The 15,022-nt window shown below is 39.9% G+C and overlaps 4 protein-coding genes across 6 annotated transcripts; 2 read left to right on the top strand and 2 right to left on the bottom strand.

Annotated features, from left to right (window-relative positions):
* Positions 1-1,009: 1,009 nt before the first annotated feature.
* CoRest (REST corepressor) lies at positions 1,010-4,798 on the bottom strand. Its single transcript, XM_065302941.1, has 8 exons — positions 4,526-4,798; positions 4,253-4,396; positions 3,976-4,190; positions 3,731-3,910; positions 3,414-3,497; positions 2,917-3,014; positions 2,597-2,792; positions 1,010-2,344 (listed from the first exon to the last, which is right to left on the bottom strand). Exons 1-8 carry the CDS (start codon positions 4,635-4,637, stop codon positions 1,973-1,975), a joined length of 1,401 nt encoding a protein of 466 aa, XP_065159013.1. The 5' UTR covers positions 4,638-4,798; the 3' UTR covers positions 1,010-1,972.
* Positions 4,799-5,411: 613 nt separating this feature from the next.
* On the top strand, positions 5,412-7,964 carry Slh (sec1 family domain containing Slh). Of its 2 annotated transcripts, XM_065301930.1 has the most exons (8): positions 5,448-5,501; positions 5,558-5,589; positions 5,654-5,813; positions 5,881-6,182; positions 6,242-6,619; positions 6,760-7,457; positions 7,519-7,719; positions 7,779-7,964. In XM_065301930.1, exons 2-8 carry the CDS (start codon positions 5,562-5,564, stop codon positions 7,884-7,886), a joined length of 1,875 nt encoding a protein of 624 aa, XP_065158002.1. In that variant the 5' UTR covers positions 5,448-5,501; positions 5,558-5,561; the 3' UTR covers positions 7,887-7,964. The 2 variants fall into 2 exon arrangements, with proteins under 2 accessions (XP_065158003.1, XP_065158002.1); XM_065301931.1 differs by lacking the exon at positions 5,558-5,589 and having other exon boundaries at positions 5,412-5,501.
* Positions 7,965-8,198: 234 nt separating this feature from the next.
* LOC135792167 (uncharacterized) lies at positions 8,199-8,705 on the top strand. The gene has a single exon (XM_065302782.1). It carries the CDS (start codon positions 8,199-8,201, stop codon positions 8,703-8,705), a length of 507 nt encoding a protein of 168 aa, XP_065158854.1.
* Positions 8,706-9,234: 529 nt separating this feature from the next.
* Cka (Connector of kinase to AP-1) lies at positions 9,235-15,012 on the bottom strand. 2 transcript variants are annotated; one of them, XM_065301928.1, is made up of 6 exons: positions 14,423-15,012; positions 13,665-14,094; positions 12,696-13,606; positions 12,453-12,631; positions 12,126-12,304; positions 9,235-12,037 (listed from the first exon to the last, which is right to left on the bottom strand). In XM_065301928.1, the coding sequence occupies exons 1-6, from the start codon at positions 14,609-14,611 to the stop codon at positions 11,865-11,867; spliced, it is 2,061 nt and encodes a 686-aa protein (XP_065158000.1). In that variant the 5' UTR covers positions 14,612-15,012; the 3' UTR covers positions 9,235-11,864. The 2 variants fall into 2 exon arrangements, with proteins under 2 accessions (XP_065158000.1, XP_065158001.1); XM_065301929.1 differs by having other exon boundaries at positions 12,696-13,603; positions 14,423-15,011.
* Between the last annotated feature and the right edge of the window lie 10 nt (positions 15,013-15,022).

Genomic DNA, 15,022 nt, shown 5'->3' with positions numbered 1-15,022 from the left:
CAAATAAAAAAACATACAACTACTTATGCATTGCTTTGAATGTATAATTAAATGTCACACCTGTGAAAAACATGTAAAAACAATTTTTTTTTACTTAAGTTGCAAATAGGGCTTAAACGGTTAATGCTAGCAAAAAAAGTTACTAAAATAATCGATGTGGAATTAAATTATCTTTCAGAGTCCGAAAACAGAATTTAAAAATTTCAATTATTACAAAACAAAAATTATTTTATTTATCTCTAATGCAGTTTCTATTAAAATTTGCAAATAAGACCTTAATGGTTAGTGCTAGCAAAAAATGTTACTAAAATAGTCGATGTAGAATTAAATTATCTTTCAGAGTCCGAAAACAGAATTTAAAAATTCCAATTATTACAAAACGAAAATTATTTTATTTATCTCGAATAGTTTCCATTAAAATTTGCAAATAAGACCTAAACGGTTAATGCTAGCGAAAAAAGTTACTAAAATAATCGATGTAGAATTAAATTATCTTTCAGAATCCGAAAACAGAATTTAAAAATTCCAATTATTACATAAGGAAAATTATTTTATTTACCTCGAATGCAATTTTCATTAAAATTTGCAAATAAGACCTAAACGGTTAATGCTAGCAAAAAAAGTTACTAAAATAATCGATGTAGAATTAAATTATCTTTCAGTGTCCGAAAACAGAATTTAAAAATTTTAATTATTACAGAACAAAAATTATTTTATTAATCTCGAATGCTGGTTCCATTAAAATTTGCAAATAAGACATTAACGGTTGATGTTAGCGAAAAAAGTTACTAAAATAATCGATGTAGAATTAAATTATCTTTCAGAATCCAAAAACATAATTTAAATTTTTAATTTTGAATGCTCAGTAGACAAATTCGAAGGTGCAAGCTCCGCCCCGTGATTAAAACCCAAGACTAAAGTACTTTACTCACGGTTTTGGTATAAAATACCACTTTTTGCGTATTAAAACTTTGGAAAAACTGATGTTTCACAGGTGGAAGTAGAAAAATAATATTTACAAGTCAGTTTATTAAATTATTTAAAGAAAGATGTGACTCATTATTCCTTTATGTTAACATGTCATCATACACCAATGGTACACCTTCTGCTTCCATGACACATCACATTAACTCATCTGGATCTTACACAACTCCCCAATTAGCGTGTTCGTCTAATTAAAAATCTATTTGATCGCAATGAATAAGTTATTACGCGCATACATAAGCGATTATCAATATCTTGCGATAATCAGAATCATCGCAACCTCGCCAAGATCATATTTGTTCCTCTCTTCACTTATAGTCAATTACACAGCGTTCTGTGTAATGAAATGAAATGTATCGAAGATTACAAAGCCTTAATACAACCTAATTGATTGTGCATAATTCGATAAATTCTAGAAATGGACGATTGCGTGCGTCTTATTCATTAAATTAAATTAACAAATACAATATTCAGAAAATGATTCAACCGACGACTGAAAAAAAACTTAAGAAGAACCTAAAAATTAATATATATTAAGAAATCTTACAATTATTGCTAACAATAGGAGATATGCTAGAAATATAAATTAATAATTCTGTGAGAGTGTCACAGCTTTGTGTTTGTGTTGATGTTACTCAGCTATATCTAAAGTGAACACATTTCACGCTTACCCCCCCAAGTGCTATCCATAACGTAGCCGCGATTTGTTTACAATAGCCAATTACGTTCACGATTAAATTCATTTCCTATCTAACTAGCGTATCCTAGTTATATGAAAAAATAATCAAATTTATGTTGACCGTGCGTGCAGTCATTACGCTTACTCTGATAACATAATATTATATAAATTGGAAAATTTAAACAATTAACACTTATGGTAATATGTATAGTTATGTGAGTGGATGATTGTGTGCGGATCACGATCATTTCGCCTGCGCGACCGCCAATTTCTTAAAGTCCTTCTTGATCGGCGACGGTGAGATACAGATCACATCGCCGTTGTCGTTGGCGGCATCATCGACAATCTCGACGACTTTTCAGCCTCGCCATTGTTACCAGCCTCTTCGACGATTGGTCCGTTGTCGTTTTCGTACTCCTTCAGCACATCGTCGAGGTTGTAACGTTTACGGTAATTCAGGAAGAATGTGCGAACGTGCGTCTCTGTTTTATTACCGATGACATCGGCTATGCTCTTAAAATCCTTGCCGTATTTCCGCACGCCCTGGACGGCAAGGTGTAGCTCCTCATTCGTCCATCGTGCGTTTATACGCGACGTTGTATCGCCAGTCGTACGTAGTTCTTCAATGCTTTCAGAATGCTTGCGTTTCAGTGAACTGATTTGCTGCTTATTGTGTTGAATCTGCGTCAAAAATAATAAAGGATTTTAAGTATGTATGATATAAGAACTGCGTGCAATTAAATTCAACAGATATTCTACCTTACTACGATGAAATAAGACAAATGCACCACATGCAGCAAACTGAGAAACGAAGAAACAAAAGCAAAGAAAACCAGGTGCGCGTGATTAGAATAACTCGGACACACGGGTTGTATATGTATTTTTTTTTTGTTTAAGTTTTATTGGTTTGAGTAGAGAGAGGCTGGAACTCACTTGTCTCTGGAGAGCGTCCTGTTCGCGATTAAGCGCCTTGAGCATTAGAACGCCGGCGCCGCTCGTCGCCATAGCGGCGAGATCGTCGTGATTGATGTACATGCCGCGCGGAGGTTTGCGCTTGTGTCTGACTCCCGGCAGCGTGCCCCGTTTGCCGCCAGTCGGCCCCGAGGTTGGCCGCAATATGCCCGTGCGTCTATCGACGCGCACAAATCAGAAAAAAGACACGAGTTACAATAGTGAGCTATATTATTGTTGTTGATGTTGTTGTATTTTTTGTTTGCAACTATTAATTCACTGCCTGAATTGAGAACACGTACCTCCAATGCAGATAACAGGAATTACACAGAGTCCCCTTGGGAGTGACTTGTGTGTAGGTACAGCCGACGCCGCAGTTAGAACACGAGCCTCTCTCACCCTGCACACACACGTACAACAATCATACCGAACAAACCCAAAACTCATTAATGCTTCAGTAAATCAAAGAGTATCAGATGGTGTCAGAATTGAAACATTACGAGCACAAACAATAAAAATTATTTTCAAAACGCACACTTTGGGATTGTTAGGGATGCGTGCGAAAAATTATGAGCTGAACATAAAACTGCGTAAAACTTCCGCGTGATTTTGCTTCCCAATAAATGCCATGATTATGATGATGATGATGATGAAAACGCGATAGAAAGCAAAAAGAAAACTGCCAAAAACTACAAAACATAAACTACTGAATAGAAAAACATATTCGTAATAGTGGAAATAAATGTATAAAAAAAAGAACTTGTTCGACTATTATTTTTGCCATAGTGATTTGAGCTACCTGAGACGTATTCTCGTCTGGTGGTACACCGGCACGAAGTGGCGAGCCACTTTTACGCCTGATGCCCCGATGTATCGTCCATTTCTGCAAGATAACAATCAACTTTGTATATGACAAGTGCGCGGATTGTGTGCCCAAGGCGCTTTTCGATTTCAATTTCGTCGGATTTTTCGGTCGCACGGTAGAAAAAGTAAGACAATCGCATGCAGAACGCATTAGTGCATGCACAAAACATAATGTTAGCCAAAAACTTGAGCCCCCAAAATCAAACTCATACCCATCGCCCACAAAGATTTGCATAACGTAGTGACACGCACCTTGTCGTCGTGGTCGGAATCTTCATTGGAGCCGCCTTCAGAGCCTCCCTCGCTGGGTGTGCCATCCTCACGCGGTGTGTTCAACTTACGAGCCTGCTTGTCCATTAGACTAGTGCGCGATCGAGTTTTCTTCCAACTGTAGTAGTATTTCACAAGACTGGCGATACTTTTATCTGGTAACTGATGTAAAAGGTATTTAAGTAATTTCAGAGGCTTGCAAAATGTATACAAGATGAATGTATTACCATTTGTCGGATTCGATGAAAACTCTTCCCGTGGAATTGAAATGCTTGCTCAAAGAGTACCTTGTCTTCAACGGACCACTCATCAGGGAATGGTGTGAAGTTGGCGAGGTCAAGCACAGCGCGATCAAGGTCGTGTTTGTGCCAGAAGAGCATGCCCAATGCCTGCTCCCCATTGTAGCCATATTTGTCTTTGGCTAATGTGATGTACTCTTCCACTATTCATTCAAAAAAATATGTTTAACAATAACTAATTTTAATGTCAATAAAAATAAATTACGTTTTATTTCTGGAATATCTGTTGTAGGTGACCACACCAGCAGGGCTCTGTCAGCAAGCAATTCAGGTTTTCGCAAAGCTTCTGGCTGAAGCTCAGGACATGTGGCTTGGTAGTCTCGGCCCACCCTTATCTTATCCACTGGAACTTCAATCATAACAATTGCTTATTCAAGTCTTCAGTAAATAAAAATGTTGTAAAAGTGTCCAGGAGCTTATAAGCTTGGATATAAAAAATGCACATATTGTGATACATTGAAATGCGAGGCAAACATACCTGTGCTTTCGTCCTCGCTGGTGGACTCCGGTTGTACGTGACCGTTCGGACTTGGGCCGCGACTTCTTCGCCCGTTGCGAGCGTTGTCGTTGTTCTTCTCCGCCAACACCATGGTGGATATTGTGTATTGTTAAGTTGGTTTGTGTACCTGAACGTTGATGCTTCTATCACTAGTCGAGGTTCAGTTTCAAATGCGAGTGCGGAGATGAGGAACTCCTCTCGGTTGTGCTGTGCGAATCGAAGTAGCGCGACGGCGACTTCGGCATCTCACCGTAGTTTGGGCGACTCGCAGTTGGTTCGAGGCACCGTAGGCGTTGCCAGCCAGTCGCCGCACAGATGGCGATACTTCAAATATTCAATTTTATTTTATCAAATAGACTCAATTCATGGAAATTTAAACCAAAACAAACTAAAATTATATTTAATTAGTAAAATTATGTATTATTCTGTATAAAATAAGCATTTTGATTTAAAATATTAATAATTTGAAGTTCAGTGGTAGCCAAACAGCTCTATTTTAAAACAGTGCTACCAACGGCAACTAAGTTATTAGAACTGTTTGAAGTTTTTATAAATCAAATTTATTTAAAAACTAAAAAAAAGTAATAAACATAATATAATGTTTAAGTAAAATTGATAATAATATAGAAAAAGAGATTACTAAAATTTTTGATTTAAATACATTTAAATATACAATTATATCTAGAGGTAACCAAGCAGTTTTATTTTTAGTACTACCAATTCTTTATATTTCAAATTATTTTGTGTATATTAGATTATGTGCAAACCAAGGAATAAATATATTAAAGCGTTATATAATTATAACATAAGTAATTCTTTTTAATTAAAACATAAACAAGATTTAAAAACTAGAGTAATATGAACTAATACTTCACAGGTTGGAATTGAACCTCTGGTTTACTTACACGTCAACCTCAAAAACAAAACGTCACACCACAAAAACAACAAATCATATGTAGGTATCAATCAAATAATTGTTATTAACTTATTAAAGACTTGTAAAACTTGAAGCAATATGTCTTCTCTACGGCAAAAACAAATAAGTGCGTTTTATTATTTACAATTTTAGTTTAACTGGAAACCTTTATAATAATATTACATTTTCAGATGCGATTAAGCAAATGCTGAACTTAAATCAGCCCCAAACCAAGCTAAGTGCATCAGAACCCTTATGGAAAGTCTTAATTTACGACAGAGTAGGACAAGATATTATTTCACCACTAATATCTGTAAAGGAATTGAGGGAACTTGGTGTCACCTTATATGTGTATGTTTTCTGTGTATAAAAGTAATAGTTTAATTCTACCAGCGTATTAACTGATTTAATATTTTAGGCAATTACATTCTGACAGAGATCCCATACCTGAAGTGCCAGCTGTGTATTTCTGTGCACCCACAGAGGAAAACTTGGGAAGAATAAGTCAAGATTTTCAGAATGGGGTTTATGATATTTACCACTTAAATTTTATCTCGCCAATCAGTAGGCAAAAGCTTGAAGATTTAGCATCGGCCGCTTTGTCCGCAAATTGTGTAGCTAACATCCACAAGGTTTATGATCAATATGTGAATTTTATTTCATTGGAGGATGATCTGTTTGTGCTGAAACATCAGAATAGTGATAATTTATCATATTATGGTAAGATATAACTAAATTAAATTGTTTACAATGAAAAAAACGTGATTTTGTGTTTGCAGCTATAAACAAGGGGGATATAAAAGACACGGAAATGGATGAAATCATTGATAGCATTGTAGACTCTTTATTTTCGGTCTTTGTGACAATCGGTACTGTGCCAATCATCCGCTGTAGAAAAGGCAACGCTTCCGAGATGGTCGCGCAGAAGTTAGACAAGAAACTGCGCGATAATCTATTTGACGCAAGGAATAATTTGTTCAATGCAGACGTGCACGCTGGCAACTTTAACTTTCAACGACCATTGTTGATTCTGCTGGATCGCAGCATTGATATGACTACACCACTGCATCATACGTGGACTTATCAAGCGCTGGCGCATGATGTGCTCGATTTGGCTTTGAATCGGGTGGTTATCGAGGAGCAATCCACATCGGGGGGTAAGGAACTGTATTTTTATGAATGTATTGAGCAAAAATAGCATTACAAGAAAAGAAATAGCTAATTATGCGTAAAATTAACTAAATTTGATTTTATTTTTATATTTTGCGCAATATTTACCACATTTGACATATTCTAGGTGTACGTGCCAAGAATCGTTCTTGTGAACTGGACAGCAAGGACAAATTCTGGATGAGTCACAAAGGCTGCCCCTTTCCGACCGTAGCGGAAGCGATCCAAGAAGAATTAGAAACTTACCGTAACTCTGAGGACGAGATCAAGAAGCTTAAAACTTCCATGGGCATTGATGGCGATGAACTTGCGCTTTCTATGGTCACTGACAACACCAACAAGATTTCAAGTGCAATCAGCTCATTGCCACAACTGTTGGATATGAAGCGACTTATTGACATGCACACAACCGTTGCGACCGCCATTTTGAATGCGATCAAAGCACGCAAACTCGACACATTCTTCGAACTCGAGGAAAAAATCATGGGTAAAGCAACATTGGACAAATCGCTCCTGGATATCATTACGGACCCGGAGACCGGAACAGCTGATGACAAGATGCGATTGTTTATCGTTTATTACTTGTGTAATTCGCAGATAACTGACGCGGATTACAAAAAGTTTGAAAGTGCGTTGCAGGATGCAGGTTGCGATTTATCACCAATGGCATACATTAAGCGCTGGAAGGGTTATACCAAGATGGCCACCGGAACGAATCATTACAAAGGAGCCGGTACGAAAACAGTAAACATGTTTTCAAAGCTTGTCTCGCAGGGTTCTTCATTTGTCATGGAAGGTGTGAAGAATTTAGTTGTCAAACGGCATGTAAGTCCGAACTAAAAAGTAAAAACTTTAAATTACATTTATGTGTAATGAATTATTGCAGAATTTGCCAGTGACGGAAATTGTCGATAATCTAATGGAGTTTAAAAGCAGTCAAGAGCTGGACGAGTATTATTACCTCGATCCTAAACAGTATAAGCTGACGGATATTCCTAGAAATCGCTCGCCTTTCCAGGACGCGTTCGTATTTGTCATCGGCGGTGGAAATTATATTGAATATCAAAATCTCGCCGACTATTGCAAGGTGAGTTACTTGAATGTGTAACCATACAAAATGGCGTTTCTACATCTATATTTTCTTAGCAAAAAACAACTTCGGGACAAACCAAACGCGTTACGTACGGAGCGACGACGTTGAACAACGCCACGCAGTTTCTTAAACAGCTAGCCCACTTGGGACAGGATTTATAAGCATTTTACATTATTATTACACATTATTTTATAGACTATATTTTATGGGCTTGTTAAATAAACGGAATCACGAGCAGATATTATCGATTCCATCATATCACAAAAATAAAACATTTTACGACAAAAACGGCCATGGCCGTGACTAAAGTGCTTAATCAGTGTGTACACTGTACAAATATAACACACTGTTAAATAGATACAAACAAAAATCCAAATTCTAGTTCTGACGTTTAATATTTTGACAATTCGATCGAGTTTCATCCATTTTCTTTCATAAAAATGACTATTTATTATTTTGCATATGGGAGTAACATGCTAGCACGGTGTTTGCATGGAATTGCACCTTCTGCCCTGCGTGTGGACCTTGGAAAGCTGAATCATTTCCGTTTGGACTTTGCTGGATATTCCGAGCAGTGTCGAGGGGCACTTGTCACTGTAGTACCAGCAAAAGACGCCACTGTGTACGGCACAATTTGGAAAGTCAACCGCCAAGAATTGGATTGCATTGATAAATTAGAAACGTCCGGCGGTCGTGCTTATCGCGCCCTGGATCAATGTGTGGAGCGTGCTAATGGCAGTATGATGCTATGTCGTATGCATCAACAAACCCAATCGCCCCACAACAACAATGACCCGCAGATGCGCTGGAAAACAATGCCGTCGCTCACGTATTTGGACACGATACGCGAAGGGGCGAAAGAATCAAACCTTCCCGAAGAATATGTCAAGTTTTTATTTAACTTGAGCGATAATGGTCGCACCACATCGCTGGATAATATGCTCTATATGGATGCAGTCCTAAAGAAAGATACGGCGTGATGTATGTTTCTCTTAGATAATACATATATTTCTGAAAATGATTAAAAATTGTAATTGTAACAATATTGTATTTGGAATAATATGATTTTAACTTACCTTTGCTTAAATTAGGTGAGTGTTTGTTAGGTTTTATCAATTAGTTTTAATCTCCGATATTTATTTGATATGTTGCGCAATCGCACTTCAACCTGTCTAATTCGGTGAATTAACTCATGCATTTCAGCAGTTTTATTTATATTATCTGCAGTTTTATTCACTTTCAGTACATTTTCAATCATTTTTGGCACTATTGTTTTGTCAGTTTTATCAAATTGATCATTATTAGTTTGCATTTTTCGTTATGCTTGTATTTCCCACAGGATGTGGCTAATTACTGCGAGTACACAGTACTATAGACGCTAATCACGTAATTTATCAGTATGCCGCTAAGGAGATAAAATATTTTATTCTAGTATTATATATAACAGCTCAATCAATTTTTTGTAGCAAATGCAACATCTCATAAAAGGTGCCGAAATAATAGTAGTCATCGTTATCATCGTTTTATTACACAATTAGGTATGCAAAAATGTCTCAACCCCACCCAGATGATCCCTAAATACAAATAGGTATTTGTTATTTTCAGAATCTAGTGGTCACGTGGTGAAGAACCACTTGGTTCTTCATCTGAATCGTCAGCGTTCATCTCGATTTTTGGAATTAACAGGGCTCGAGTCGCCGGGGTGACATAGTCCTCATCATTAGGCTCTTGACTGTTATTGCTCTTTAATGCGCGTTCTACAGCCATCAGAACATCCTTTTGCTTATGTTGCCGAATCTTGCGCGCAATCTCAAGTTGTTTCTGTCGGATCTGGGCTTTGCCATCACGCGCAAGTGCGCTCTTTTCAATTCTCTCCAACTGCCTGTGTTTCTTTCGGATGACCTCCAGCTTCTTGTCGACGTCCTTGCTCACTCGTTTTACCATTCTCTCGATATCTTTTTCTTGAGCGTCACGAATCTTTTCCTTTTCAGCCAACTCCTTGGAAGACCATTTCATCAACATCGTTACTCGTTCTTGCTCTAGTTCTTCTTCTTTTTGCCTCATTTTTATTTCGGATTGTTGCTGGATCTCTTCAGCCAATCGAACCATTTCCTCCTGACCACTTTTTACAATTTCTTCTTCGTTCATTGCAATACACTATTAAGTGAGCGGATACTTGATTCAAAATAATTTAACGTACTTTGAAATTAATTTATACGTTATGCTTAAATATTGCGCTTATATAGTGGCTTAATCCGACATAATCTAACTGATAATAACTAATAACTGAACAAACTGGTCAATTTTTACTTGCTGTGAGTGCAAAAATTGTTTGAACTATTGTATGGCGGTAAAAATCTAAAAACAATTGAATTCGTCAACAAGATAACAAGAGTTATCCACAAAGTTTTTAATTTGTTTTATAAAAATACCAACTTTTAATAATCGTTTTAGAGCACTTCCTGCCTGCAGCTTGAATTACAAAAATGCCGTAAGAAACAAAAATATAAAAAAGTGGTTGCTAAACCATTATAGGGTTTAAGTTTAATTCTAACGAGTTTATACTGTACATATCTGGTACATGCTTACCTGTAGTTTCCGAATGCTTTACTGACACTCTCAGAAACCGTTCCATTGAACTAAGCCACAGAAACTACAACCCATCGGCGCTAACTAGCCACCAGCAGTATACACGACCGATCTTTATCATGTTTTAATTATACATTATTTGAAATAATACATTTTTTTACACACAGATTGAATATTAATAAATATTTATATATGTATAGGGAGAGGGGGTGTATATATAATATATATATATCACTATATTGTTACAGTTTACACGATCTAATTAATGAAAACTTGCTTGCAATGACGGTACTTCTCCCGCACGTGGTCACTTGTATAAATAAATATCAGGGGTAAAAAGAGAGCTTGGTGGAAAACGAGACCTTTTAAATGCGTTTTAGTTTACACATGCCCTCACATGGCGTCCGACACAAATCAGCAACTGTTCGTACGCCTAGTGCACCACAATCGTACTCATTTCAATCTTCGTTCGTAAATATAAATTAACTAATATTCTCGTACACGCGCGTATATGAATGTGTGTTTCTGGCTGTGTGTATGTGTGTGTGTGTGTGTGTATTCGCGGTCACAAGTACATTTTAAACCTTAGTTTATGTTTTACATAGTTATTTGCTTACTTTCTTATATTAGTGTTTCCCTTTTTAAATTAGCGATGATAACAATGATAAGAGAATGTAATAAGAATCGAATACAAGATAAATATCGTGTTTGTGTATGATGTGTGTGTGTGTGTGTGTGAAACTTAAGCATAAAACCTCAGTATATTCATTATCCCTAATTGGTTGTGGTTGCTAAGGTTCGCGTTTAGTCGGTCCAATAAACCTGCTGTTTGTCTTGTAATTAATTGTTACAACGTTAATCAACTAAACTTAACGCATCTGCTTACCACTCTACGCGCTACGGTTCGCTTATAGGTTTACGTTAATTTGTTATCGTTAAAATTACTTTTATAATCCGCCGTATTTTACGAAATATGTACACGCTTAATAACTACGCCTGTTCATCTTGATCTACATCGATAGTGTGTGTATGTGTGTGAGAGAGTGTATGTTAGTATGAGCGTGTACGCGCAAATTACTTCTATATAAAAAAATGCATGCCTAAAATAAGCCGAGAAAATAAATACACAGGTTAAATTCAGTATTCATATACAATTGATAATTGTGCCTTAAACTTAATGATGCGCCGTGAATAGTATATGTGTGTGTGTGAGTGTGTTGAGATTCGAAACAAAATAAAATCGTCGTCGTGCCGCACTGCCTGTAGAAAACATCACTTAACCAGTACAATTCTAGAGTATTTTGAAAAAGCTTACGAGTAAATGTCTCTGTCATTAGTATCAATGTCCTCAACTTGTAGATAGATTCGCGTTATGTACAAATGAATGCGCCCGCATACAGTTCGTCGTTCGTCATCAATCAATTCGTAATGGAACTAAAGCAAACAATAATTCGGAACGACAGTTTCGTAAATATATACAGTAGCAGCAGTGTGTGTTGGGGTGTTTCTGTGTGGGTTGGGTGTGTCAAAGTTCGCCGCGATCGCGCCTCTTAAACGAAGACCTTAGCTAAGCCGTCAGCGCCGGCACTGGCGATGTAAGGTCTGGACGGATGGAAGGCCACGTCCAGGATGCTCTCGTCGAACTTCTTGCGATGGGCGGTGATCTCCTGCACGCACGTCTTATTGTCCAAGTGCCATAAACGTATCGAGCAGTCGTGCGAACCTTCAAACGGGCACAAACATCAACATAAATAAATTATGCAAAAGGTCAAACGATGAAAAATTGAAATTTAGTGCGGGGCGGAGCCTACCTGAGAGCAAATACAGCCCATTCGGGTCAACCGCCAGACTAGTCACGGCGTCCAGATGCGCCACCATCGAATGCACCATTTGGCCGGTGTTGTTGTCCCAAAAGCGGATATGGCGGTCTTCATGCGCGGTCACCGTCAGCGGCAGTGTCGGATGACAGACCACTCGATTTATTTGCCGGCTGCAAACAGGAAATGTTTAACAATTGCCATAAACCGCAACGTGTGGGTAACAATTAAACAGTGTTAATATTACAAAAAAAATGACTAAAAATTATGGAACATCTCAAATGTCTCAGAACCTTTTACCAATACTACTAAATTATTCACCTTGATGCAGCATTCGTCTCGCCCTCCAAGCGTACGATCGGTTTCCCCGTTTCTGTGTCAAAAACGACGCAATGAGAACTTGCAAACGCGCCAACAATTTTATTCGGCTCGTCGCGACAGAAGTCTACACTATTCGGAATGCCATCTTGCTCCGATGAGAACGTATTCAACAGATGTGTCTATACAATCAAACAATATCCAAGTAAATTACCTCAACTTTTCGGTGTATATCACGTTGCCTACCTTAGCATGAGGCGCCCACAATTTAATTGTACTATCCGCCGAACAAGACAAAATCTGCTGTCTCGAGTGCAGCACCGCCAAGCACCACACCGCCTCGGTGTGCCCTTGCAGCGTTGCGTTGAGAACGTCAGGCTCGTACAAGTCGTATGGATCAATGTTCGAATTGGGCGTGTTCCAGCAGTGAATGTTACCATCCAGTCCACCTGAGTAGCAATGCTCTCCGGTGCCAGACATCGCCAGACACAGCACGGGCCCCTGATGACACCTGAACGTATACAATGGTTCGACGTCCAGTGAAGCGGATTTCTTTGCCGGCACGGTTTTCTGCAAGTTCCACAACTTGAGGGTGTGATCCTCACTCGCCGTAATCAGCACCGACTCGGTCGGGTGGAATGCAAGCGCGCGCACGCCATCGAAGTGACTGCGCAGCGTGTACTTGGCGTTCCACGTCTTGCGGAAGGACTCCTTGCTGGACGCCATGTCGTAGGAGCTCTCCGCTTCGTTATTGACGGTAAGCTGTGCGAGCTCACCCAGTCCCAGGCTGGAATCAATGTTCTCATCATCTCCGAGACCAATGCGTGGCCGCTGCTGCCCCGGCTGCTGGAAGTTCTTGTTCCACTCGGTCGGCGCGTCGGTTTTAATCTCGACGCGATCTTCCGACTCCGAGAGAAGATTGAGCTCGTTGAGAACCTCCATCGCTTCAGCATCGACGTCATCGCCAGCCTTGCGCTTCACGTCCATTTCTTCCGAATACATACACACGGACTCATCGCTCATGTCATCTTCGTCCTCCGTGTCAACGTCGGCACCAGTGAGGAAGTCCAAGTTCACCATCACAGCCGCCTCGGTATCAATCATCATCGCTTCGGTGAGTGAGCTGCCTTGCGTTTTCTTCACTGGTGTTCTTCCTGCTTAAAATAATATGATTTTAGTTATAAATTAATATAAATCTGGGGGAAGTATTCATACCTTGTGTTTCGCTCGCTCGTTTATTCGTCTCGTTGCCATTGACCGACCCGCCGTTGTGATTCTCTTCCTGTTCGCCATTGTTGTTGAGCCCGAGAAGAGCGCGCACCCGCGTTGACCGTACATCGATAATTCGATCGGTGTAGCCGATCTCCTGCAGGTATTGTCGCAGTAATTGTCTGCCCTGTCTCCAGGTGGCGTTTGATACGGACGTGTACGGCGTCTCGCTATCCAGCTGGGAATCCACATTGAGGCTGGGATCGTCTACCGGCGGCTTCATGTCGCCCTGCTGCAGGTCGACGCCGTACTTCAGCTTGTGGAATTTGGCGCGCTCTTGTTTAAGCGCATACTCGAGCATCTTGATGCGGCGTACCAGATCGTTTTTGAGGTTTTCCTGCCCTTTTCTTTCTCCTTGCAGGAATGCAATTCTTGCCTATAACAGAAATATTCAATTACTCTCGGAAATCACCCCAAAATAATGTTGATAATTAGAAAAAATATTTTTATTCTGTTTTTCTCAATTTATTTCAAAACAAAAGTAGATTTTTTTAGGAATATTAAAAGAAAAATTTATGGTTATATGGTTAAGGGAGAATTTAGCACTGAAAACACCTCTGAAAAAATATTTTACGTGGTGCGGGGAGTTTACGAATATTAAAAAAAAAAGAAGAATAGTCAACCGAAAACTCGTTTCTGTGCTTCAGACCGGTATCGTACACATATATGCATCATTTGCGAAAAACAATTGAAGTGGGACTCACCTGTAACTCGGCCTTGTCGACCTCCCATTGTGAACGCTCCAGCTCGAAGCGCGCCCACTCATGCTGGATGAAGTGCAGGATGCCCGGTATGGAGTACTGCGGGTTCGGGCTGTCTTCCATCTGCTTGTTATTGCCCGTCGGTGGGCCGCCCAACTGGGCGCCGTTCTGGTGATTGAGCGCGTCCTCCATGAGCAGCGCTGGCTTCGGCTGGGGGGGCAGGGACTCTGCGACGACGGCTGCGACGTGCTGCTGGTGGCGGCGGCGGCGGCGGCGGCTAACAGTGCGCCATTTTATCGCCGCGACCTAGACGAGACAACACGACCAACACAAAACGAATAGCCCCGGCGCGCGACCGAACAAGGGGAGCTGCTATGCACGCGAACGTCGCGAATGCGAAAACACTTCGCTAACTCGCGGCAGGCGGCGAGCGAAACACGCGCTGGTGGCGGGCGGCTAGGCGCTCGCGTTCCGCGTCAATCGCAGCGCTCTCGCATCACACGCGGCCTACAGAATGCACGGCAACGACGAGGACGAGATTCGCTGCGCGGCCATTGATAGTGGTCTTGTGTGGCTGACGGATAGTCATCGGTAGTCGTGCCG

The sequence above is a fragment of the Atheta coriaria genome, unplaced genomic scaffold (assembly GCF_025399875.1).
Source record: "Atheta coriaria isolate IRGN ID8LTWV9N9 unplaced genomic scaffold, Caltech_Dcor_3.1 hic_scaffold_5_pilon, whole genome shotgun sequence".
NCBI classification, from domain to species: Eukaryota; Metazoa; Arthropoda; class Insecta; order Coleoptera; family Staphylinidae; genus Dalotia; species Dalotia coriaria.
Note: the sequence above shows the minus strand (reverse complement) of the source record. Positions and strands in the feature narration are given on the sequence as shown.